The sequence below is a fragment of the Panthera onca genome, chromosome E1 (assembly GCF_046562875.1).
Source record: "Panthera onca isolate mPanOnc1 chromosome E1, mPanOnc1 haplotype 2, whole genome shotgun sequence".
NCBI lineage: Eukaryota > Metazoa > Chordata > Mammalia > Carnivora > Felidae > Panthera > Panthera onca.
Window position 1 is genome coordinate 52359735 of NC_138352.1, and position 25331 is coordinate 52385065.

The 25331-nt window shown below is 55.1% G+C and overlaps 1 protein-coding gene across 2 annotated transcripts in view; it reads right to left on the reverse strand.

Annotated features, from left to right (window-relative positions):
* Positions 1-911: 911 nt before the first annotated feature.
* The window catches only part of ITGA3 (integrin subunit alpha 3), a 30205-nt gene continuing 5785 nt past the window's right edge, over positions 912-25331 (reverse strand). Inside the window, exons 3-27 of one of the 2 annotated variants that reach the window (XM_078437290.1) lie at positions 22796-22923; positions 22388-22467; positions 20595-20844; positions 19135-19221; positions 18537-18744; positions 17883-18079; positions 15436-15524; positions 15172-15308; positions 14914-15000; positions 13863-13930; positions 13653-13789; positions 12719-12868; positions 12524-12621; positions 12043-12190; positions 11734-11802; positions 11002-11081; positions 10816-10893; positions 10161-10263; positions 9831-10013; positions 9510-9632; positions 8752-8865; positions 7223-7321; positions 3565-3690; positions 3033-3176; positions 2198-2312 (exon numbers count right to left, since the gene is read on the reverse strand). In XM_078437290.1, the coding sequence (XP_078293416.1) occupies positions 3066-3176; positions 3565-3690; positions 7223-7321; positions 8752-8865; positions 9510-9632; positions 9831-10013; positions 10161-10263; positions 10816-10893; positions 11002-11081; positions 11734-11802; positions 12043-12190; positions 12524-12621; positions 12719-12868; positions 13653-13789; positions 13863-13930; positions 14914-15000; positions 15172-15308; positions 15436-15524; positions 17883-18079; positions 18537-18744; positions 19135-19221; positions 20595-20844; positions 22388-22467; positions 22796-22923 (2950 nt within the window). In that variant the 3' untranslated portion in view covers positions 2198-2312; positions 3033-3065. Of the gene's footprint in view, positions 2313-3032; positions 3177-3564; positions 3691-7222; positions 7322-8751; positions 8866-9509; positions 9633-9830; positions 10014-10160; positions 10264-10815; positions 10894-11001; positions 11082-11733; positions 11803-12042; positions 12191-12523; positions 12622-12718; positions 12869-13652; positions 13790-13862; positions 13931-14913; positions 15001-15171; positions 15309-15435; positions 15525-17882; positions 18080-18536; positions 18745-19134; positions 19222-20594; positions 20845-22387; positions 22468-22795; positions 22924-25331 lie in introns of both variants that reach the window. The other variant, XM_078437289.2, reaches the window with a different exon arrangement.

Below are 25331 nucleotides of genomic sequence, written 5' to 3' on the forward strand. Positions count from 1 at the left end.
GCAGACATCAGCAGGGGGTCCTGGGAGAAAAGCCTGGGTTTGTGGGCTCTCAGAGCGGCTGAGTAGAGGATCTGCCTCTAGGCTTCACTGAGTAGTAATTTTCAGCCTCCGGGGAAGTCTTCCAAAGGCCATAGCTTTGAGGACGATTGACGGAAGGACCCAAACCACAATTTAGGACAAAGAAGTCATGGGGAAAGCTCCGTCCTCCCAGTCCTCCCAGGCTCGTATGGAAAGGGGGCCTTAGGGAGGGCTTGGCCCAATAACGTGGGCCAAGGGGGCTCAGTACCAAAGCAGCCCTGGAGCAGTGGCCACAAGACTAGGACTGCAGGTACCCCTGCCCAGAGTCTGCGCAATAGATACTAGGACCTTTCCATCTTTCCAGTCTTGGGTCCCTGGCTCGCCCTCTGATCTACTCAACATGGTGCCTAGGGGCGGGGGTTTGGGTGCAATTGCAGCAGAAAAGCAGGTTCTTATCTGAATCCAGCCACTGGATGAAGGTTCTTGGCTCTCCGCCCTTGCACTCAGCCTCCCTGCACCAGTATCCAGGACTACCTGTTTCTATACAGCAGAGTAGCTTTCTGCCTCTTCCGGACCCTGCACATCACCACCTCTCCCTCCCTCCTCCTCCCCCAGGGCCAGCACTGTGCACCAAGAAGCCGTTTGGGATTCTCTTCAGTCTACTCAGGTCCTCTCCCTGACTTCAGGTTCTGGATCTCAGTTATATGTCCACGACCATCCCTTAGACCAGGACATCACTGAGAGCAGGGGCTGGTATGTCCCCCTCCCCACCTCTAAGATCCCTCCCCGCACCTGGCTTTGTCCGCCCAGGGGTCAGCTAGATGACATCACTATCCAACAGACCGAACTGGGGTTGGTACAGGGTGGGGGTGAATGGAGGCCGATGCAGTGCATAAAAACTGGGAGCTGTTTATTGGTCGCCTGAGAAGCCTATATACAAAGAAGGCACAAGGAGGGGGAGGGAGCCTCCCGCTACAGTACCATGGAAGGGGACAGGGACTGGAAAAGGGAACCGCCAAGAGGCAGGGGTCAGGAGAGGTTCCCTGGAACCGGCCTCAACTTCTAGACTGGGCCTCAGGACCTACCCACGGGGGAGGAGGCAGAGCTAGGTTGGCTCTGAGAAAGCCAAGGACAGCCAAGAACTCTCCTTCTAGGTCCCCTCCCCATGGTCAGTGAGGGCAGAATAAGTTCTGCCCAGGGGGCAGGGCCAGGGCTCCCTCCCTGTTCTACATTCAAGTGTCGCTCCCTCTGTGACCTTGCGTGTGTTGCGGTGGGGGGAGATGGTCTCTCCAGGCCTTCAGAGGCCTGCGCGGTAGTGGTGGGTAAGAAGTGGGATCTCCTCTACGTCCAACATCTCCTTGGCCCAGGACTGGTCCCCTCCTCTGCTGAGCATTCCACTGAGTTCCCAGGGCAGTCCCGCCGCCACGTGTCGAGCTGGCCAGCGGCTTTTGTCAGTCTTTGTTCCTCCAGACTGCTCTCCTCGCCAGTGCGGGCCGTGGCCGAGGAGAGAGGCTTCACAGAGGTCCGTGAAGGAAAGCCATCTCGGGGGCCTTCCTTCTAGCTCACTCTGCTCTTGGGTCTGAGCACGCCCAGTCCTGCAAACGCCACGGTGGGCAACCTGAGGCAGGCCCCCGCGCCCTCTGGCATGGGTGCCGGGAGCTGCTGCTGGGGGCCCGGCGCGCCGCTCCCTGTCAGTAGTTTTAGACTTAATAGCAGAGTCAATCCAGTGACTATGGCTCAAGATGGGTCCAGTGTGCATGGGGGAGGTGTCACCACAGCGGGGGCATTTTCCTCCTGGCTCTGGTGGAGGCCCTTTGGCTTCGTTTTGGCACAGGCAGAGGCAGGGCCACGCATGTCCACGCGCCAGCCGTGGTGCACAAGCACAGGCCACAAGCAGGGGGGCCCGCGTGTGTCCAGGGCCCAGGGCTGCGGTGAGCTTGGCGCTGCAAGGCCCGCGACCCCGGCCCTCCTGCGGGGAGCCCGTGGCCAGATAGCCCACGCGCGTGCTCGAAGAGGTGTGTGTGCCTGAGTCTGCTGCTGCCAGCCAAAGGCAGTGGCCCCTGTGGACCGTCCGGGGCATAACTTATGATAAATAGAAGGGGGCACCAGGGGGAGCAGGGGTGGGATCGGGGAGGACATCAGTAGTATCGGTCCCGACTCTGCCAGCTGGTGACCCAGTGCTTCTTGGTAGGCACGGTGCTCCCTGGAGGCGGATAGCGCTCCTCCTCCCGGATCCGCACAGCGTGGTACTTGGGCATGATCCGGTAATAGCGGGTCCGCTTAAAGAAGTCGCACTGCATTGGGGTGGGGGGTGGAGAAGACGAAGGGTATCAGCGAACCAGCAATCCGGGCCGCAGGAAGTTGTGCCCAGCCGCTTCCTCCCCCCACCCAGAGGCCCTCAAAGCCGGGACCCCCTGACCCAAACACATGCCATCTCCCTGCACTGTGACAGGGAGGGCGAGGTTGCCCACCCCACGCCCCAGAGGAAGGAGGAGCTGAGGAGGGCAGAGAGGAGAAGGGAGGCAGATGGAGACAGAGGTGGGGCACTGAGATTGTTGATGAGAGGGCCAGGATGGGTGGTGGTCTCCCCTGACCATGCCGTTGGGGCGGGGGGGCTCCAAGGAGGAAAAGTACTAGTTCCCAGGAGAAGGACTCTACTAGTCCCGTCCTTCTCAGGAGGTGTAGACTCACTCCGGAAGTTTGCTGTGTGGCCTAGAGATGGGGCCTCGCCTTGGCCTTGCTCCTTTTCCAAGAAAGCTTTCCCAGAAAGCCAAGGGGCATGGGGAGCATTTTACGGCCCCCTCTTGGGACCCCAAGTCTTCAGGGGAGGCAGTGAGAAGACACGATGAGCTCTCCCAGGGAGTGGAGGGAGACCAGTGGCCTGCTTTTAGGGGTGGTGCTGGGGACAGAGTGAAGTGCAGAGAGGGCCCATGGGGAGGAGGAGCGGATAGGACAGAGTCAGAGGCCCCGGCCAGCTGCGAGGCTCAGGGAAGAGGGCCCGGAGGCCGCGTTACCCGGGTGGGCCGGGGGGCGGGGGACTGCCCCCCTCAGTAGTCGTCGGTCAGCCTCTCTGTCTCTGACGGCTGGCTCTTCATTTCCGCCTTCTGCCTCTTAGCTTCATACAGGGCGCGAGTGCGGGCTCGCTTGAAGAAGCCGCACTGCGGAGGGGAGGAGGTGGGGATGGGCCATCAGGGGGAGCTGGGGGGGTCCTTGCCAGCAGCACTCATGGGCGGGGGCTTAGGGCTGCGGAGCCCGGATGCCTAGCCCCCCGGCCCCAGCCCCAGCTTGGTGGTGTGGCCGGAAGCCAGAGCTTCCTGGCTTCTCCTTTCCAGCTTGCAGGTCCCCCCCCATTAGCCAGGCAGGAATATCCTGGTGAGTGAGGTCAGGATGGGACAGGGGGTGCGACTGGCAGCTGGGGAGAAAGGTGGGGATGACATGGGGGAAGGGTGGGGGAGACGTGAGGAATGGGGTGAAGGGAGGGCTGGCGAGGGTCTGCTGGTGGGAGGTCCCAGAGTGGAAGTCCCAGTGGTGGTCTGGGGTCCTCACCTTCCAGAGCAAGAGGATGATCAGCCCCAGAAGCAGCAGCCCGGCACTCACGGCCACAAGCACCAGCCATAGCTCGATCTCCGCTGGCAGGTCCTCCACCAGCTCAGAGTCAATGTCCACGGAGAACTGGCGAGCGAGCGTGGGAAGAGGCTCAGCCCTGTGTCTGCCCTCTGGGGCCCCACGCTGGGCCCAGGACCCTGCTGTTTGACCTGCTACCAGCAGGGGGCACTCCGGGACCAGAGAAAGCCCCTGCCCGCCCACTGACGGCGGCAGAGGCCTCCATTCTCTCTGGTTTTCCCTAGGTGCAGACCGGCAGCAAAGGACCAGCGTCAGATCTGGGAGGCAGCCTGGAATCTGGGTTTGTAACCTACCCATCCTGGATGAGCTGTGTGTGTGGCCTTGGACAAGTAATTCCTCCCCTTGGAATGTACATTTCATGCTCTCTAATAGGGAGATCATCATGCCTACCCCACAGGACAGCAGAGCGGCCAAGGGCATGGGTTCTGGAACTAGACTACCTGGGTTCAAGTCCCACGTGTGCTATTCCTTAGCTGTGTGACCTTGGGAGAGTTACTTAACCTCTCTCTGTAAAATGGAGACTCTGAGAATGATACCTACTTCAAAGGTTACTGGGAAAGATTAAATGTGTTTGCCGGATACATAACCAGCACTCCACAAATATTTACAAAAAAATAAAGAATGCAGAGCTTATAGCACCATATTTCTTCCCCTACAATGTATATGTATATTATAATATAAAATTATATTACATATATTACAACATGTTATATAATCATACATTATAATATATATTATATACAATGTAAAGTATATATTATAAATTATACAATATTGTTATAATTATATATAACATTATATATAATATGATATATAATACATAACATTATAATATAATATACCATACATAGCATATAAATGTTATATATGGTATTATAGTATAAAATTATATTACATAATGTATATATATTTTTATATATTTATATTTATATATTTATATTACATTACTTATTTATATACATAATGTATATATATTTAAATAGAGAAAATTTTTTTCTGACTATGACTATATATCATTCTTTCTTTTTTTTTTTTTTTTTTTCAATATATTTCTTGGGGCACCTGAGTGGCTCAGTCGGTTTAGGGTCTGACTTTGGCTCAGGTCATGATATTGCAGTTGGTGGGTTCGAGTCCCGCATCACGCTCTGTGCTGACAGCTCAGAGCCTGGAGCCTGCCTCTGATTCTGTGTCTCCTTCTCTCTCTGCCCCTCCCCTGCTTGAGCTCTGTCTCTGTCTCTCAAAAATGAATAAACGTTAAAAAAAATTAAAATACGTATTTCTTTAAACGTTTATTTATTTTTGAGAGAAAGAGAGAAAAAGACAGAGACAGAGTGCAGACGGCGGAGGGACAGAGAGAGAGGGAGAGGCAGAATCCGAAGCAGGCTCCAGGCTCCAGCTGTCAGCACAGAGCCCAACGCGGCTCGAACCCAGGAACCATGAGATTATGACCTGAGCTGAAGTTGGACGCTTAACCGACTGAGCCACCTAGGCACCCATCATCTGTATTTAAACAAAAAATAATCAAAATAATTTTTAAAGAAATAATCATGGGGCAACTTATGGCAGTTACGCGTCGACTTCGGCTCAGGTCATGATCTCACAGTTAATGGGTTCGAAACCCGTATCAGGCTCTGTGCTGACAGCTGGAACCTGGAGCCTGCTTCAGACTCTATGTCTCCCTCTCTCTCTGCCCCTCCCTCACTTGCACTCTCTCTGTCTCTGTCTCTCTCTCTCAAAAATAAATAAACATTAAAGAAACTTAAATACAGATGATATAAAGAAAACGAAAGGTTCCCAGTAATTTTACTTCCTAGAAATAACTCTCCTCAACATTTCAGTGAACCTCTTTCCATATTTTTTAATACATATGTTGAACATACACACTTTTTTCTCCCACAGAAATGGGGTCTCTGTGTGCTGCACACTCTTCTGCGACCTGCTTCCTCTTTGTTTTATTATCATCATTTTGTGATGTCAATTAATAAAGATCAACCTCACCTCTTCTGAGGACTGCAGAGTCATTCTAGAAAATGTACCACAATTTATTGAACCAACATCCTAGCGAAAGACATGCAGACTGTTTCCAATCTCATGCCATTATAAACAACGCTTTAAAATATCCTCGTATATTTATATTCGCCTATTCATCCTGTTAGCTCTTTAAGACGTATTATCATGTGCTGCCTCAAAAGCAGTGTGCATTTTACACTCTAATAGATATTGACAAATGCATTTCCAAAAAGAATCCATCAATTTATACCCTGACCAACAGCATTTCCTTCTACCTCATCAGCACGGACAGCGTTATTCTTTTTAATCTTTGCCAATCTGATAGGAAGAAAAAAAAAAAAACCTTGCTGCTGTTATTTTTATGACCTCACTATTGAGGTGACTATTTCTAGTTCACCCTGTGTACACTGTCCATTTATCTTTATGCTGCCCTATTTACCTTTACATATTAAAAATTGGGCGCCTGGGCGGCTCAGTCGGTTAAGCGTCCGACTTCCGCTCAGGTCATGATCTCACGGTTTGTGAGTTCGAGCCCCGCGTCGGGCCCTGGGCTGACAGCTCAGAGCCTGGAGCCTGCTTCGGATTCTGTGTCTCCCCCTCTCTCTGCCCTCCCCCTGCTCACGTTCTGCCTTTCTCTCTCTAAAATAAATAAAAACATTAAAAAAAAATTTTAAATACATCTATACCAACACTTCACCATATGTGCTAGAAACATTTTTAAAAGCAATCTATCATTCGCCCTTTTAGTTTTTTTATCATCAATTTTTTTTAAAACTTCACATGGTCTAACTTGTCAAATACTTCCTTTGCTACTTCTGGGTGTAGTAAAATGACTCCCTCCCCCCATAACTAAAGATTACTGTTAAATTGTTCTCTGAGTTTTCTTCTGGCGTATTAAGTTTTATTTCCTATATTTAAATATCTACTCTAACTCAACTGTATAGTTGGTTATCATGTGAGGTAAGGGTTTGTCTTTACTTCCCAAATGGGTTCTCCCAACCCAGCTTAATAACCTAACTTCTTCCGCTGCTTAAAAGTGCCGTCTGCGTAATAACATAAATTTCTGTTCTGTTCCATCGGTCTTTCTGGCCCTTCCCCCACTACCTTAATTTATTTTAGGAAATACACCATAATATATTTAGCCAACCCTCCCTTCAGCTCCCGTGTGTATGTCCTCCACTAAATCCTTTTCACAACAAATTGTTAACAATTTTGCCTTTTTTTTTTTCCCCCTCCCCGATGTAGCTTGGAACCAAGCTGGAGAACTTTGTTCTCAAGTCTCCACGGGGATGGCAGGTCTCCCCAGAGAAGCTGTGCAGGTCCAGTAAGCTCAGGCAGGGGTTCTCAACCCTGGTTGCGCATTAGAATCCCCAAGGGGCCTTTTAAACATACCCAAACGGGGGCCCCACCCCCACAGACTCCGATTTCATTGCTTAGGGGTGCAGTCCAGACCCCAGGGGCCCTCCAGAGGATTCCCAGGTGCTGCCACGACTCAGAACCACACAGCTAAAGATGCGCTGTGCTCCCCTGCCCCGGCCAGGTACCCCTGCTCCCCAAAACGCTCACTCACCCACACGGTCTTGTTCTCCATGCTGATGGCCGGGATGCTGGTTCGGAGGAACAGGGTAGCCCAGCTGCTTACCCTGACCCTGTCAAAGTCTCTGTAATCCTGGAAGCAGGAGGAGGGGGAGGGATGCATTAAAAGAAGCAGCTGAAGCCCCTCTGAGCCTCCCTCTTGACCCCGAGCACCCCCCCCCCACCAGGGTACCCTCCCCCGACACAGCATCTTTAAGAGGCGCCCAAGGGACCTGAGAGCCAGGCGTCTCCACACAAATGCACATCACCCATTCATTTCTTTTTTTTTTTTTTTTAATTTTTTAAAGTTTTTTTTTATTTAGTTTTGAGAGGCAGAGAGAGACAGAGCACAAGCAGGGGAAGAACAGAGAGAGAGGGAGACACAGAATCGGAAGCAGCCTCCAGGCTCTGAGCTGTAAGCACAAGCCTGACACGGGGCTCGAACCCACAGACTGTGCGCTGAAGTCAGACGCTTAACTGACTCAGCCACCCAGGCACCCCTCACCCATTCATTTCTGCCTCAGGCCCTATGCCGGATGCTGCAGACAGCAGAGACAAGGAAGGTCACAGTCCAGGTCAGGTCTCTGGGCTAAATCTGGCCCGTCACTTGCTTTTGTAAATAAAATATTTTTGAGACACAGCCATGCCCATCCGTTTAGATATTGTTTATGGCAGCTTGTGCTACAATGGCAGAATTGAATAGTTACCGCAGAAACCGTCTGCCCCACAAAAGCTGAAAAGATTCATAATCTAGTCGTTTACAGAAAAATATGGTCTAGGTGGCCTGAGGAGGCCGGTACAGGAGTAACTGTAACCTAGAGTAGAACGTGACCAGTGGCATGTGCAGCTTCTGAGAAAGTTCTGTGGGTAGGGGGTGTCTGGGTGGCTCGGTCGGTTACCGATTTCGGCTGGGGTCACGATCTCACGGCTTGTGAGTTGGAGCCCTGACTCAGGTTCTGCGCTGACAGCCTGACAGCGCAGAGCCTGCTTGGGATTTCTGTCCCCGCCCCCCCGCCCCTCCCCCACGCTCCCTCGCTCTCAAAATAAATAAATAAACATAAAAGAAAAAAAAGTTCTGTGGGTGTCTAGGGAGAGCGTTTGCAGCTGGAAAAGTCAGAGAAGACCTCACTGGTGGTGAAGCATCTGGGGAGAGCCTGAGGGCCGAAGAGGAGTTTTCATGCAGCGACAACAGAGGGGGAAGGACCAGCACAGCAAAGGCGTGGACGTGGGAAAGGAACACACACACACCCCAAACAGAATGACGGACACACGAGAGAAGGTCGTTTTGGCTGGAGACGGACATTAGGTCATGTCCACAGGCAGACACACGAACTAACGCTGACAGGCATACAGTGACAGGTGTCCCATTCGCCGCATGTTAAATACGATGCTGTCACTGACGCACGCACGCACGCACAGGCACGCATGTGCACCTAAGGCCTTGCTGGGACCCTGGCCTCACCCTCTCCCTGATGCTCTCCCCACCCTGGTAGGGGGCAGTGACCTCCAGATCCAGGCACTGACCTCAATGAAGGTGCTGTTCCACACTCGTGCCTGCACCGTCACATTGGTGATGACGGGGCTATCGGGAATGAGGCACTCCAGCCACACACAGCGGGTGCGGTCACTGCCACAGCTCTGAGGTGGGCAGGGAATACAGGACATGAGACGGTCTGGGCCTCCACCTGAAGTCCGATCCCTTTGTGTACAAATGGGGCCCAACACCCAACACCCCCTTCTCAGCCCCTCCCACACTGAGCCTTTGTTCACGCCAGCTCCTGCCACCTGGGACACCACCCCCTACGTCCCCCAGCTAGTCCTCAACGTGCTTCCCAGGCCTGTTCCTCTCTCCCTTCCAGCAGAGGGCGCCCCGCACCACCCACATCTCCCTGCCGGACCGCACCCCCCCTCCCCCCCCCCCCCCCCCCCCCCCCCCCCCCGCCCTTGCCATTCATCCTGTCTCTCCCCATTCCCCAGTCCTCATGTCCAAGGCTTTAAGCCGCTATGTCACCCTCAACAGGATGGGGCTCTCAGGAATACGGCCAGTGTCTCTTCCTTTGGCCCACTGAATTGGCGGCAAGGAGAGTAGGATAACCACTGAGGCAGGAGATGAGTCTCCTCCCTCCGACTAGGGGCTCCTCAAGCCACGGGGTCACATCACCTCATCAGACTGGGGGCTCCTGGTGACTAGCACCCATCAGCCTTGCTTCAGTGCCCCCTCGTGCCCACATAGGCTGTGATGGGTGGGGATGGTCCCTTCCAACCTTGCCCTGGCCACTCACCAGTTGGGTCTCAGACTTGGCTTTCTTGGCAGCAGCCAGAGTGACTGGCGGGGGACCCTGGCCTCCCCCTGGGTCCAGCTGTCGTCGCCTGCGCTGTGGAGATGGCGGCCTGTCCCCAGGGACCTGAAGAGGGAAGAAGGGGTCGGCTAGGAAAAAGGGGTGGGAGCAGAGTAAGGGGGAGGGGAGGGGGAGAGGTAGGCTCCTAAAGGGGTATGAGGAGAGGGAGGGCAAGACGCCGCCCTTCCTCCCTGCAGCATGCAAATGAGGTGTAATGCAAATGAGATGTAAATGAAAGATCCCCGAGAGAGACGGTGTCCTTACCGAGAGAGTGAGATTCAGAGGGTTGACAAGGTCTCCAGGTGGTTGGCAGGGCCAGGACCCATTGCCGTGGACGGTGATCTCTGTAGGGTACAGCAGCCACTTGCCATTGATGACTTCGTAGGGCCACTCCAGCCCTAGGACCAGGGTCCCCAGGGCTGCCAGCCCTTCCCCCATTGGGCCCACCTGTGGGCACAAGGGGTGTCATGGCCACCGCCTCCTGGAAGACCACCTCCATCTCACCCATCCCAACCCTCACACCCTCAGACCCCAGACCCACCCCCCCACACACTTCCCAGCAGTCCCCGCCCAGGGTCCCAGTGGCCCCCTTACCTGGAACTCATACTTGAGGGGGCTTCCCACATCCTCCACAGTTTTCATGCCAGACTCGCCCATCACTGTTCCCCCAAAGAAGCTTTGTAGCCGGTGACTCACCCTAAGGGTAAGAAAGACGCTGGAGTGAGGGGGTGGGAGGGGCCCTGGCAGAGGGGCTGGGCACCGAGGAAGGTGAACCACAGCTCCTCCAACATCAGGCAGACCTGAGAAAAATCCCTGCTTGGCATTTACTAGCTGTCTGCTAGTTATGCCTCAAGTGAGTGATTTACGCTCTCAGAACCTCAGTTTCCTCATCTGTAAAATGGAGTTAATAACACTTGCTGTATCACGGGGCTGTTGTGGGAAGTCAGTGAGCTGATGTATATAAAATTCCTAGCACAATGAGCTCTCATGAAATGGTAGGGCCACACCAACACCTTAGCCCCAGGGTTGCTGATTCCTCCACTGCTACCTGCCTTGCAAGGAGACTAATAATAACAATAATAATAATAATAATAGTGATTGTTGTTGTTAAAGTAAGGGATGACCCAGGGGAAGTAGAGGCCTGAGGACACCAGGTCGGGAGAGGTGTGTCCGAGGAGCTTGGGAGCCACATTCAGGACACAGAAGCCCCAGCACAGGCACAGCAGGCTGGGGCAGGCATGGTACCCACATGCTGAGTGAGGCCTGGAGCGTGTAGTCCACCAGCAGGGTCAGGGTCATGGGCCACAGGTTGTCCTGGTGACTTGACCTGGGGAGGGAACGCAGGGGGTAGGGGAGATGTGTCGGCTGAGGCTGGGGCAGGAGGAGGCCCCAGGGCGCCTCACTCCTGACACAGACTGGTCTCAAGGTCACTCACGTGGAGAGCTGTAGCTGCGCCTGGAGTTCCCTCGTGTGCAGAGTCACTCCGATGACCTCGAACGTGATGAGCAGCTCCATCTGCCACGAGGGCCGGGAAGGCAAAGAGGGGCATTTGGGGCCGGGCAGGAGCAATGCCACGGGGGACAGAGGGACTGAACCCTACCCTAGGGAGTTGGTTCTCTGGCCGCCTCCCCCCCGTTGTGAGCAAGGGGTCTCCACCTGGCCACCTGTGTCCACTCTTCCGCCTTGCTAGCCTCATCCTGCTTCCCTTTCCCCTTCTTCTCTGTCAATGACATCTCCGATGCTTTCAAGCTACAAGACTTTCAGCAAGTTACTGTACTTTCTAAGCCTGTATTTTCTTTCTATAAAACAGTACCTACCTCCTCAGAAGGTTGTGAGAATTACAACCTAAAAAAAAAACCTAAAAAGGTTTTATTACAACATAAAAAAAGTGCCAAGTGTTGGACTCAGGGCCCGGCACATAGTAGGTGCTCAGCAAAATCCAGTTGCCTCACCTCCACCTGCTCTAGCTTTGTGTGTAGCTCCCTAGTGGCCCCATTTTTCTTAGTCTCTGGGTCTCTCCTCTTGCCCCCCTGTATCTCCCTGTGTCCTACCCTGGCTCTTTGCTTCAAGGAGGCCTGGGAAGCAGTCAGGCACAAGCAAGGTTAAGGTGCTCATCAGAGTAGCAGCCTGGGACCCACAGGGCTGGGAAGGTCTGGCTAGCACTCACCCTCTGGTTCCGTTTGAAGGGGTTCCCCAGCTCACAGACGATGGTCTCATTGGCCTGGCACGTCCCAGACTGAGGAAAGATGACAAATCAGGTCAGCCCCTTCCCTGTGACACTGGGTCTGATGCCGGAGAGGCTTGAGCACCGGGTTCCCCTAGCATTAGGGACGCTGCAAGCACCTGAGGAAGCCCAGCCCAGAGGAAAGAGGGTGGACACACGACAACTAAGAACACATGTAAACGACATGCATATAAGCATGCAAATGCTCGGCGGAGCCCCAGTGGGGCTCTTTGCTCCGCGGAGGGCACTCACGGGGCGCACTGAAGACAGCAGCAGGGCGGGAGGCACCTCCAGGGTGAGTAGCGCCTCGTGGGCGTCTTCCCCAGCCCGCTCCCTGCTCCGGGTGTTGGTCACGTTGATGCTCAGGTGTAGTTTCGGGACGTCTCTGCTGTAGTGCAGCCTGAGGCGGGAAGGAGACCAGGGTGAGCCCAGAGCCCCGCCCCAGGCCAACTAGGTCCCGCCCCCCAGGCCCGCTGGTGAGGAAAGCCCCTTCTCGGGACGGCAAGGCCCGGCCCTCTAGCCTCCCCCGGAGAAGAAAGCCCCTTTCCTGGCCGGTGAAGGCCAGCCTGAGCACCCCCAAGGTCAATTAAAGCCCCGCCTTTCCCTGAGGCCCCTCCCCTCAGATCTTCCGGGGTCCCTCTGATCTCTGACCTAAAGGGCCCCGCCCCTCATCTTCAGTTACCCAATGAAGCCCCGCCCCGCCCTTGGCCATTCAGCGCGGCCTGGACCGCACCTGCTCAGAGGCTGCCCCAGCTCCGACACGAAGGCCGCCTGCATCTGCAAGTTGCTGTCGCATATGTTGTCCTGGCCGCACTCCTTCTGGAAGTGAACCTGGAGGAGGCCGGAGGCGTAAGGGCCCACCACCCATAGCGCTTTCTCGCTCCACAGCCTTCCCGGGCCCCGCCCTTCCGACCCTGGGCCCACCCACCTCGGTGTGGTTCTCCAGGGCCTGTGCCTGGTTTAGGACCGGGTACGCGTCCAGGGACCGCAGCCCCAGCCGGGGGCGCTCAGGCATCCGTAAAGGTAAAGAGTAGTTCATGGAAATGATGATGGGACGGAGTTTGTCGCGGACGTTGTCCTGGGGAAGGCGGGTGGGTTGAGCCTAGGGCTGCACGCCCCTTCCCCGCCCCACCCCCCGGGTTGAACCCTCACACCACACTGAACCCTCAAGGGGAAACTGAGGCCCCTCCGCACTGAAAAACCCCGATGGGACTCCTCCTCCCCAGAGATTGGGGGGTGGGGGGAGTTGCTGAGCCTCCCTTCATCTCCGAGGTCCCCAGGTTGTGCTCTCTGTTTTTTTTTTTTTTTTATGTTTATTTATTTTTGAGAGACAGAGAGAGACAGAGTGTGAGTAGGGGAGGGGCAGAGAGAGAGAGAGAGAGAGAAGGACACAGAATCTGAAGAGGCTTCAGGCTCTGAGCTGTCAGCACAGAGCCCTACGCCGGGCTCGAACTCACAAGCTGTGAGATCATGACCTGAGCCGAAGTCAGATGCTTAAGCTTAACCGACTGAGCCACCCAGGTGCCCCCGTGCTCTTTCAACCACGATATCCTAGAGAAGGGCTGAGCTGGTCCCCCGCTCACAGGCCTCTTTTTCTCCCAGACACAAACTAAGCCAAGAGTCTCACACCCCTCACTTTTCTCAGGGGCGATGAGCCCTTTGGCGCCCATGCTCCCTCCGAGGGTCTCTCTCCCTATCATATGCTGCTCCCTGTACCCCCTGCAGACCAATGGCCTTCCAGGCCACCCTCCCCCTCCTCTGCCTCTGGGGAGATTCCAATCCCTCCCCCCTGACCTGGTGGGACTCTAGCCACCTCCTGCAGAGATCCTGGATCAGTGTCCCACCCCTCGCCCCTCCCTCACCATCAGGAGCAGTTCCAGCTTCTGGCAACGCGTGTCTGGCATGGAGAAGAAGCCATGGAAGACCGCTGACTGGCTGCGTGCAAAGCGAAGCCTAGGCGGCCGGCGGTCCCGGTCGGCCTCCAGGGTGTAGGCCAGGGCTGGAGGTGGATGGGGTGGTTAGCAAGCGGCCAGGTAACCACGCTCCTCCCCGCCCCGCACCCCCACACTCACTGATGTTTCTCCTGTAGTTGGGGTTCCCGGCACTCTGGTTGTAAGCAAAGCACAGCTCCACCTGCACGCTGTTGGGAGGCAGGAGACACATAGGAGGGCCTGCTCACAGCGGGACCCAGTTATCCAGGCCCTGGCTCTCACCCCTGTACTGGGCAAGGGGAAACCAGGGCCCTTAGAAGGAAAGGCAGGGACAAAACTGGGGAGTCCACACAGCTGGTTTGGGGTGTCCCTGGTTTCTTCCCTCCCCACTCCCATTAAAGCCATAGAACACAGGGTTAGAGGTCACCAGTTGGGAAACTGAGGCCCTGAGAGCAGAAAGAGTTGCCTGAAGTCACCCGTTGGTTGGTGCCCTGCCCAGTCTTGTATAGGACCTGCTGTCCAGATCTCTTTCTCCCACTCACCCCTGCTCTCTGCTCTGTGGCCCTTTGCCTTCTGATCCAGGCCTCATTCACGCACAGACCCCGGGGTCATCACCATTGTTATTACTGTCACCATCTTAGCAACTAACACGTTCTGAGCACGTAGGGTGTACAAGGTGCCGTGTGAAGGGCTTTGTGTACGTTATCTCATTGAATTATCACAACAGTCCTGCAAGTTGGTTATTATTGTTAACTTTGTTTTATAGGCAACGACTCTGAGACTCAGGGGGATTAACAGTTTGCCCAAGGTGGCTCTCTGTCCTGTCCCCCTAAGTGTCTCCCTCTCCCCTCCTCCTCTAGGAACCCACTCCCCAGAGCCCACCCCTGTATACCACTGCAGTGGGCATAGCTGGGATTTATTCAAACACTGCAGTCCAGAGCTCCCACTCCAAACCCATGCTCGACTACCTCCCCCCTGCCCCGACCAAAGTGGGTAATTTGCCTATTACCTCCTGCAAAGAAGTCGGCTTTTTAATGAGGTTGGATAGGAGGGGCAATGCTTACCCCAAGAACCAACCCTCTAACGGTGGGATATCAGGAGTTGCCAGGGGAGGGGTTTGGGAGCCAGGGTCCTTCCTGGCGTGCTCATATATAGAGAAGTGGGTGGACAGAGCAGGGGCCGAGAGTCTTACCAGGAGGTAGCTGTGCAGAGCGCAGGGTCCAGCACGGATGGCCTGGCTACCAAGGTCTTGTGGAGGATGTTGATGACCGGTCGCGCCCTGCAGGGAAAACACACAGACACCAGTGCCTCCTGCCTGCCCCCTGTCAGGCCAGGCCTGGGGCTCACACTTGCATGGACCCGGTGCCCAGAGATGGTGGACAGAGATGGGGCTCCACACAGACAGGGCTGGAGGAGAGAAAGGCCCCCATCTACCATTGCCCTGGCTTACCGCAGCAGCACAACATGGTCTGACAGGCTCCCCACTAGGAGGTCCGGGTAGAAGTTCTCATCCACGTCCATCCGTCCACTCAGTGAGTAGCCAAAGGTGGCCAAGCCAGGCAGTCCCAGCTCCTCCCCAGGGATCACCTGGGGGCAGGGGGAAGCGGTAGGGACAGGCTCAGGGTGAGCTCTGGGGAGTGGGGCAGAGGGGGAAGAGGGAGAAGGTGTCTGCGGGGAAGGAAGGCAAGCCCCCTTTGTCCCTGTCCATCCATACCTGCTGCGGCTCTCTGAGGAGCCCCCTGGAGCTGCTGTGATAGATGTACACTTTGCCCAAGCCCTCGAATGGGGCTCCCACAGCAACGTCTGGGGAAGAGAGGCAGGACGGTTGACTCTGGGTACCGTGGGCCCCCTGTCCCTCCAGCCTTGCGCTCCAAGGCCACAGGGGCCAGCATGAAACTGACCTCATCCTGCCAGGCGGTGCTTCAGAACATCAGGGAACAGAGCTCGATGGCTGGGGATTAAAACCAGGACCATCGTGAGCCCAGTTGCTTCCTTTTAAAGTAGGTCTAGGAGAGGCAAATGACTTACCTAAAGCCATACCGCCAAGTTAACGCCAACGGGCAGGCCTAAACTCCAGATTCCTGGCCTAGGGTTTGTTTTTCCTTGTTATAGTATTTTCCATCTCCTCTACCAGCCTCCCCTTCAGATAGCCGGTTCTTCTAATCGCATTTACCAGCAGGGCCACAAAAAGAAGGGTTCCCCATTGGTGACTTTGCCACGTAGTTATCAAGCACTGACCTCATTTAATCCTGACAAGAGTCCTAGGGGGGTAGGTACTCCCATCCCATCTCACAGGTGAGGAAGCAGACTCAGAAAACCCCAAAGCACACAACTAATGAGTAGAAAAGAGGACAGTTTGAGTCCCTGTCTGTCTACCACTGGGGGCTGGAATTTTATTTTTTTTTTAATTTTTTTTTTTTAACGTTTATTTATTTTTGAGACAGAAAGAGACAAAGCATGAACGGGGGAGGGTCAGAGAGAGGGAGACACAGAATCCGAAACAGGCTCCAGGCTCCGAGCTGTCAGCACAGAGCCCGACGTGGGGCTCGAACTCACGGACCGTGAGATCATGACCTGAGCCGAAGTCGGCCGCTTAAACAACTGAGCCACCCAGGCGCCCCTGGAATTTTAATCACACGATAACTTTTCTTGTTAAGATTCGTTAGACTTTAGACTTTTAAAATTCTAACCGGTATTGGGGCGCCTGGGTGGCTCAGGCAGTTGACCGACCGACTTTGGCTAAGGTCATGATCTCACGGTTTGTGAGTTCCAGCCCCGCGTCAGGCTCTGTGCTGATGGCTCAGAGCCTGGAGCCTGCTTCTGATTCTGTGTCTCCCTCTCTCTCTGCCCCTCCCCTACTCATGCTCTGTCTCTCTCTGTCTCAGAAATAAATACACATGAAAAAAAAATTTTTAATTCTAACCAGTATTTCCACAAATAAGCCCCGAATGTTTTACTATCTTAAATTTTACTACACTCTTTCTAGTTTGCTGTTTTTGATCTGACAAGGCCTAGGTACCCAGAAAGCGAAGCTTGTATGTAAAGTATGTAAAGGAAAAGTAAGTAGGTCCTGAGTAGAAACCAGACAACTCTTCTATCAGTAAATGCTTAGGCTTTGCTAACCGAACTTTCTAGCACCTATTTTGGCTCTTTAGAGGCTCCTCTGCCTTCCTTTCAGTTCTCAGGTATGTTCTGGGAAATCAAGGTTGTCAGAAAAAGTGGTTTCCAGATAAGCCAGGTGCTCTCATGGCAACCAGGCTCTTCCTTAATCTGTCCCCTTTCCTTGACACCCCAGGTCTAATTGGTCCCCAAGTCCCGTAGAGCACTGGATACCCTCTATATCTGGGCTCCCATTTTGTCCCAGCCCTTAACACCCCACATTTGACATAATACATTCCTGGGGCACTTGGGTGGCTCAGTCGGCTAAGCATCTGACTTTCGCTCAGGTCATGATCTCACGGTTTGTGGGTTCGAGCCCTGCGTCAAGCTCTGTGCTGACAGTTCAGAGCCTGGAGCCTGCTTCGGATTCTGTGTCTCCTTCTCCTTCTGCCCACCACCCCCCCAACCACTTGCACTCTGTCTCTCTGTCTCTCTCTCAAACATAAACATAAAAAATATTTTAAAAAAAGAATACATTCTTGATCTTAATACCCCAGCCTTGCTCTCCCCCAATCATTCCATATCACCCTCCAGAATCATCTTTCACGGTTCCAAGCTATCAGATCACATCCCTGCCCCAAAACCTTATCTGGACACCCCTCTGCCATTACCCACACGTAAAGCCCCAGTTCCTCCGCCCGGCTTTCACAGCGTCTACCCCGTCTCCACAAGGCCATTCCGGTCTCATCTCTGACGTGAACACCCCACATCCGCTCAATTTGGGCAGATGAGGGCAAGTACCCCATGCTCATGTTGTGCCCCTTCTGTTCCCCTCCATTGTGCACACTCAGCCCAGACTCCGATGCCCAGTGAGTGGTACATCCACTCCTCCAGGAGGTCCACCGAGCTTGCCTCTGGTGGCTCCCTCCGCACGGCCTCTCTCTATGACTGCTGTGAGCTCCCTGGCCCTGGGCCCCAGTCTCCTCTTCAGGCCCTGCCAAGGCTGGTATGCGGCTGGCACTCAGTCAGTGGGTGTGCTGGGGCAGGAGTGCTGGCTCATACCCTGGAATCCGTCCTGGTTGATGTCACCAATGCTGGCCACAGAGAAGCCAAAGGCAGAGCGACTGGGGCCGTGAAGAAGGAGGGAGGGGTGGGCAGGGAAGGAGGTGCCTGCCTGGTTCATGAAGACATAGACGGCACCCCCCACCTCTTCTTTCCGCTCAAAGTAGTACGGGGCGCCCACCAGGAGGTCCTGCCACCTGCACAGGAGAGAAGGAGGGGAAATGGGAGTGTGGGGTCAGCCTCCAATATACAACAGAACTCTTGTTTAGCAGGTACAATTGTGCCAGAACACACGGCTATACAAATGGCATTTCTGGTCACGTGAAGGGCATGGGAAGGCCAGCGTGACCCTTTAAGAGGAACCGTGTGTCCTGGAGAAGCCATGGAGCCGCAGATCACACCCAAACAACCCACATCCACTAGAACCATAAACTGACAAACGGAGATGCAGGTGTTGTGCAATTGACACGTAAATACCCGGAATCGCCTAGTGTCTAATTGCAACTCAACGCGCAAATTTGACTTGCAAATCCCTGTAAACAGCATGCAAACAAATGAACAACCGCAACCCTCCATTTCTCTGCCCTGTGGCTTGCACGAGCCTGCCCCCCTCACCATTCCCCCTGGCCCCCGAGAATGTCCCTGGATTCTCACCCATCATTGTTCAGGTCTGCCAGGGCAATGGCGCTCCCAAAATAGGCGCCCACCTGCGTGCCCTCCAGCACCTGCCTCCGCCGTAGGTCTCCGCCTGCTTCCTGGCTCAGCAAGAAGACAGCGCCCATATGTCGGTGCCGTGGGGCACCCGTCACAATCGTGATGTCCGTGGGGTGCAGGATGGCGCTGCCCACCTGTACTGTGTACCCTGGGACGAGGGGAGGGTGGTCAATCAAGGCTCAGTACACTTTGTCCCCTTCCACTCTGGACCCAGCCCCCCCAAATCCCCCAAATATCTTCTATTCCTCTATCCCAAGTTGGTAAAGAAAGTGGACTGTGGACGCCCAGCCTCCAATCCTGCCCGCACACTGGACTGTGACTTCCATGAAGGTAGAGACCTTGCATCTCGGGTGCTCAGAACAGGCCCGGCATACAGGCGGTGCTCAACGGGCGTGTGCTAGTTGAACTCAATGGCCCTCCTCACACCTGCACCGTGGCCTCGCTGTCGTACCAGGCACTGAAGGTGAGGGGCCAGCAGGCTAGGAACTGAGCCCCCTTCTTCCTCTACCACCCAATGAGCCACCACAGCTGGACTCACCAATATAGAGGTTTCCTTGGTCCTCTGGCTCCTTGTAACTATATTCGGATAAATCCCAGTCCTTCCGCTGAATCATGTAGCTGTTTCCTTCACAAGAATTTCCGGGAGGGGGAGGAGAGGAGTTTAGATCACCACTGTCTTCATCCTCCCTATCTAGGTCCCCCTGCCACCCCCACCCCAATAAGGACAATAATAACCCCTTCTATTTGTGAGCACTTTGCCATTGGCAAAACCCGTCCCCTTTATTTTAATAATTCTGTGAAGTAGAATGATGATGCCCGTTTTACAGATGAGAAAAGCAAGGCTCAGGGATGGGAAGCAGTTGCAAGAGACACGGCTAGAATCTGGTCATCCAGGCTCCTGGATGCTAGATGACTCTTCCCTCATTCTAGACCCTGAGGCCAGATGCCAGGCTATTATCTCCCGGTTCTGCCCCCAAACTCAGGCTGCCTCCCTGTCCCCTGCTCCATGGGTCTGCTGCTGGGGTGTAGCCACTGCCCTGCTGAGGTTCTAAAGGACCAGGGGGCAGGGGAGGCAGGACCAGAGGACTGAGCAGAGGCCTCAGTCTCAGATGAGTCGAGCTACAACCATGCCCTGGGCTACCTGTTGGTCAAGAGGAAGGCCTCTCTCTGCCGGTTGATTCTACCATAACAAGGACGCAGTAAGGACAGAAGCCTCACTGAGGCTACAACGTGTGTGGTAGAAAAGACATCTGCATATCCTGGGGGTGCCTGGGTGGCTCAGGCGGTTAAGCATCCGACTCTTGGTTGTGGCTGTTGGGGCTCAGGTCATGATCCCACAGTTGTGAGATCGAGCCCCACGTCGGGCTCTGTGCTGTCAGGCGGATTCTTGGGATTCTCTCTCTCCTGTGTCTCTGTCCCTGCCCCTGTTCACACGCGCACGCGCAGTCTCTCAAAATAAATAAACATTAAAAAATTAAAAAAAAAGAGAGAGATCTATATATCCTAAAATAAGTTGGCGGTTCTGTGAGACACTTAGTAATCTGCCCAGGGAAACAGGACGAGGGAAGTGGGTGGGAGAGGAGGGGCACTTAAACTCTTTGTTTTACCAAATCCTTCCGCCCCAGTCAGCAGTCGTACCAGGAGCGTGTTTTATGGTTTTAATAAGGTTTCAAATTCTTGAAGTGGAGTCAGATGGACCCGCGCCCCAGTCCAGGTTTCGTAACTTACTGTTGGCCTTGGGCAATTTACCTTACTTCTCGGAGGCTCAGCTTTCCATGAAATGGGTATAATGATACCTGCCTCATAAGAGTATTTTAGGATTACTTAACATAATACGTGTAAAGCCTCTGGCACATAGTAGGCGCTTTAAAATAGTAGAGGTGCTGGCAAGAGATCTCTTCTGCCCTCTGGTGGGGAGGGTCTGGGCTGGCTGTCCCGGGGTGGGGGGGGAGCTGGCTGGGAGTGGGTGCTCCTCCTTCCGTCCCCCTTGGTCCCCACCTTTCCAGTTATAGGCACCCGGAGCGCCGAAGTACACAGTGTTCTGGGTGAAGCCACCGCTGGTGCCCAGCTGGCACATGCCCGTCTCCAGGTAGTCCGTGTTGCTGTTACACATCTCATTGTGGTACGTCTGCCAGTCATCAGTGGGGTCCAGCTGGAGGTCATTGCCCCGCACATAGCACTTGCCCACCATGCGTCGCTGGTCCTCGGACCCTGACCACAGCACCTGGGTGTAGCGGTGGGCGCAGACCTGGGGACACACCCCCCCCGCAACACACACAGCCTGAGCCCGTAGCAGGGACCGAAGACCCGCTGTATCCTTGGCCCTGTGCACCTCTGGCTTTGCTAGGGAGGACTTGGAAGAGGTCTCCTGGCTTGTTTTTCTTCCCACAGTGACACCTGGACCTGCGTCTCCTTTCCGGGATTTGGAAATCTGCTCTGAAGGTTGGGAACACGTTTTGGAAGGCTGGGAGGTCCTGGGCGGGAGAGTGGCTTACAGATCTCGGCAAAAGGAAAAGGGGAAAGGATGAGGGGATGTGGGATCCAGGCTCTCGGGTCCCAGACAGAAGCAGAGAATACTCCAACCAAGGCTGTCAGGCTCCTGCGTCTGAGCTCCTCAGTACTGGGCTAGACTGCTCTGCCCCTGTCATACCCTCTCCCAGCACACTAGAGGGGCTCGACAAAGAGTTGTGGGGCAAATCGATGAGAACAAGGTGTTTGTAAAACAGCCAGGGGTCAGGTGAAATCCAGAACTAGGCCTGGGTCTCGTGTGCTTGCTTTCTGTGTCTCCTTCCAGCCATGGGCCTGAGTCACTGCTAAGCCTCTGGTGCCAGCAAACTGCGCGGCACACAGTAGGTGCTCACTAAACATTTGTGGCATGAACAGACGGGTCAGCGGACAATTGTCGAAGGGCCCAGGATCTAGGACTGCCTTAAATGGAATCCTAGACCACACCATCCATAACATGGTTCTAAAACGGCGTCTCAGTTTTAAGCTCCGACATTTGATGCAAACCCAGAGTTTAAAACAGTGTTCAAAGGTAACGGAAATTGCAACAGGGATGACTATGGGGGTGGCGATTGATTGGAAGGGGACATGCTCTCCGGAGTGATGTAAATATTTCTTTAATGGGTATCTGTTGACACAGGTGTTTAATGTGTCAAAACTCACTAAAAGGTAAAATCTGTACATTTCACTGTCTGTAAATTTCACATCAATATTTTTGAAAAAAAGAACGGTCTATCTGGGATTCAGAAATTGAGACCCCCCACCCCCACCCCAGGGACCGACACTGAAGAATGCAGCCAGGAATTGGCAAGTGACAGCAGGGAGTGGCCCCCAAACCCCAGCCGGGTGAGCTGGGGTCAGCAGGGCTGTGCCTCTTCCGCCAGCAGCCTGTCAGGAAGGAGCGGGCCCAGGCCGCACTGCCCCAGGCCTTCTCTGCCCTTTCCTCCTCACAGTTCCCTCAGCTCGTTCCCACGAAGGGTGAGCACCCCGGGGGGAGGGGTGGCGGTGGGGATGGGGGGAGAGGAAGTGGGTGATTCAGACAGGACCCAAGCCATGCCAGGCCCTAGGCGCATGCCAGCACCCCTCCCCCCACCCCACTGCCACATAAGAGTAGGATCGAAGGGACACTCAGGCCCCTGGAGACATACAGGCATAGAAATGGACATCTGCAAGGTCCCAGCTCAGTTACCCAAGACCCCTCCCCTGCCCTCTGCTTCCCTCCCCAGCTGCTGGGAAATGAAGGAGAGGGCTGGGGTGGGGGGAGCTGACAGTGAGTACCCACTTACCAGGACTCTGCCCGCAGGGCCCTGGCTGGCCACAGTCACCCCGAGCCACATGTCCTCAATAATGTGATGATCAGGGTCACCTGTCGGCATGGGAGGGATCATGAGCCGGGGCACTCATCCTCCCTGTGCCTGGAGCCTCCGAGGGCAGGGGTTGGTCTTTCTGGACCTCTACTCCTGCAGACAGCATCCCCCCCCGCCCCGTGTCCCTCCTCCAGCCCGCCATTAATTTCAGCTTCACAAATCCCATGTGGTCCCACTCTCCTCTAAGAGCTCCCTCCTCCCAGCTGGACAAGAAGGGAATAGAAACTGCCCAGGTAAGCCTGATAGCTCCTCCAGATCATTCTCTCTGTGCTACCCCCCTCCACCAGACCCCTGACCCAGCGCTGATCCCCAGAGCCTTCCCCTCACTTTTCTCAGAGATGTTCATCCGCACACAGTCATTCTTGTAGGCAGTGAGCGGGCACAGGTACACAGCACCGGTCCGGTTGGTATAGCCATCAGGCATGGCGAGGTCCCGGGGAGCACCAGCCAGGAGCCTGGGGGGCAAGGAGGTTAGTGAAGCCGAGCTCAGACTCCCCAAGGCCTGCTTCAAACAACTCCCTGTTCACCATGTTTCCAGAGCATCTGCTGGGTCCCAGGTGCCAGGCTGTGTGCCAGGATCTGGGGTCAGGAGATGAATGGATGCTGGCCCCCGCCCTCCAGGAGTGGCCAGTGCAGGGGAGTCCGGCAAGAAAACAGACATCTGAAGTAAGTGCCTCAGGAGACGAAAGCGGGGAGCAAATCTGCCCAGATCCAGTGTGGGGAGCAGTCAGGGAGGCACACAGAAGGGGGAGCCCGACCTGTGCTGATGACGATGAGGAGTCGCCAGGAAGAAAGGGAGGGAGGGCAGGCACTTCAGGCAAAGGTGTGACATGTGCAAAGGCCAGGAAGTATGAGCAAGCAGGGTGACTCAGAATCCACAAGGCTCCTAGTACAGCGGGGGGCAGGGGGCGGGGTGGGGCCACACAGGAGGACAGGGTGGAAAGGGCAGCCACAGAAGGATTTTTCTAAACAAGGGAGTGACAGGAGCAGATCTGGGTTTGGGGAGGAATGTTTGGCATCTGAGTGACACGGTCGGATCTGGCTTCTGGAAGGAATGCTTTGGCTTCTGAGGCGAAGGTAGACCGGAAGAAAGTCTGGAGGAATCCTGGCACAGGTCAACTTCCGGGGGGCCTGAGGGGAAACCATGTGAGGGGTGGGGTGGGCTGCTGGAGGCCTGGGTCCTTCCCCTCTAAATGAGGGTCTTCGGATGGAGACCGATGAGGACTTCGGTCCAGGGGCTGGCACCAAAGAATAGGAGGTAACGAGTGAATGCAGCAAGTGTCCCCTAAACCACAGCCAGATGAGCCGAGGTCAGCAGGGCCCTGAAGTGACTTGGGTGATACCTACTCTCCCCCCACACGGCACCACCACCACCTTGAGACGGGCATACAAGGTGCGGGGGGCTGGGTCCCTGACACTTTGGACAATGGGGCCGCAGGGCAGAGTTCTTGGCAGTGGGCACCAGCGTGGGGATGGGAGAGGACAATCACGTTGCCCCCAGCCTGCCTAGAATCCGTCTTTGGGGATGCTAACCGCAAGTTCCTCCAAGGGTGCTTTGGGCCCTGGCCACCCATCCCGTCCCAGAGAGGTGGCTATTGGAGAGGAAGGCAGATCAGCCTGGAAGCAGGATCTCAGAAGACGGTCCTTAGCCCACCAGCATCAGAAATCTCTGGCATGTTTGTTAAAACAGCAAAGCCCTCAGCCGACCACAGACTGTCCAAATTGCATCTGGGGGTAGAGCCCTGGAACCTGCATATCTAACATGGGCACCTCAGTTTGAGAAGACAGCTCTACGTCCCCCTTGTTCTTGGGGCATCATCTCCTGGCAGCCTCTGGACATTCGGCCAGGCCCGCCTCCCAGACCCTGATGGACGCAGCCTTCTGGGTGAGGGGTACCACCTAGGTACCCCTCCATCTGGCCCCGGCAACACTATCACCCTGAGGCTTCCGCCTCAGAACTTGGGCTCTGGGCTTCCTGCCAGAGTCTGGAGGTGCACAGCAACGGCCCCACCTGCAGCTCCTTCCTGGGACCTGTAAGCAAGGGCTGCAAGGAGGGGGCAGGGCAGGGCCCGGGCATGCCGGGACTGGGGTGCCTCCGCCCACTGATGTCAGGAATGCGCTGCCTGGGGGTGCTGGAAAGGGGGTGGGGCTTCTGCCTGTACCTCACTCCTCGGGCTCAGACCTCACCCTGGGAAGTGTGGCTGGGGGCGGGGGTGCGGCTTCTTTAAGCAGAGCAGTGCTAGGAGGTGCAGGCAGGAAGGCTGGCAGGGTACCAGGGTGGCAGCCAGGCCAGGTTAGTCATCCACTGTCTGGGCCGGAGAGGGTGCCCGGTGAGTCCGCTGCCTGACCACCCATGGACATCTGCCCCCGGAGCAACTGACAGGTGAGAAACAGAAGCAAAAGCCCGTGGGAAAGGAACATTCCAGCCAGCCTATGGGGAAAAAAAAACCTGACGGCCTGCTCACGGGGTTTGTTCCGCCTTGTGCGGCAATTTCTTTTCCCTCTCTGAGCTGTGAGTGCCTCATCTGTAAAATGGGGACAGCAGCTGTCCCACCAACCCTGGAGGGGGGACAAAGGGGTTCATTCTTCAAGAGGGCTTTCTGACTATGAAGTCATGGCCAACGTGAGCACTGTCCGTCTGACTCCTTGTGGCATCAGGGACTGGCCTTAACTTACTCCCAGGTGTCCCCCCTCCACCCAAGCACCCAGGAATCTTTGCCCCACCGGGTTTAGGGGACCTGGAACCAAGGGCAAATAGCAGACTAGTTCGGTTTAGAGGGAGCAGAGGTCGGGACCCAAGTGGCACTTCCACGGGGGTGGAATCACTAAGGTGGGGGTGGGGCATTCTAGCACGGTCGCTCAG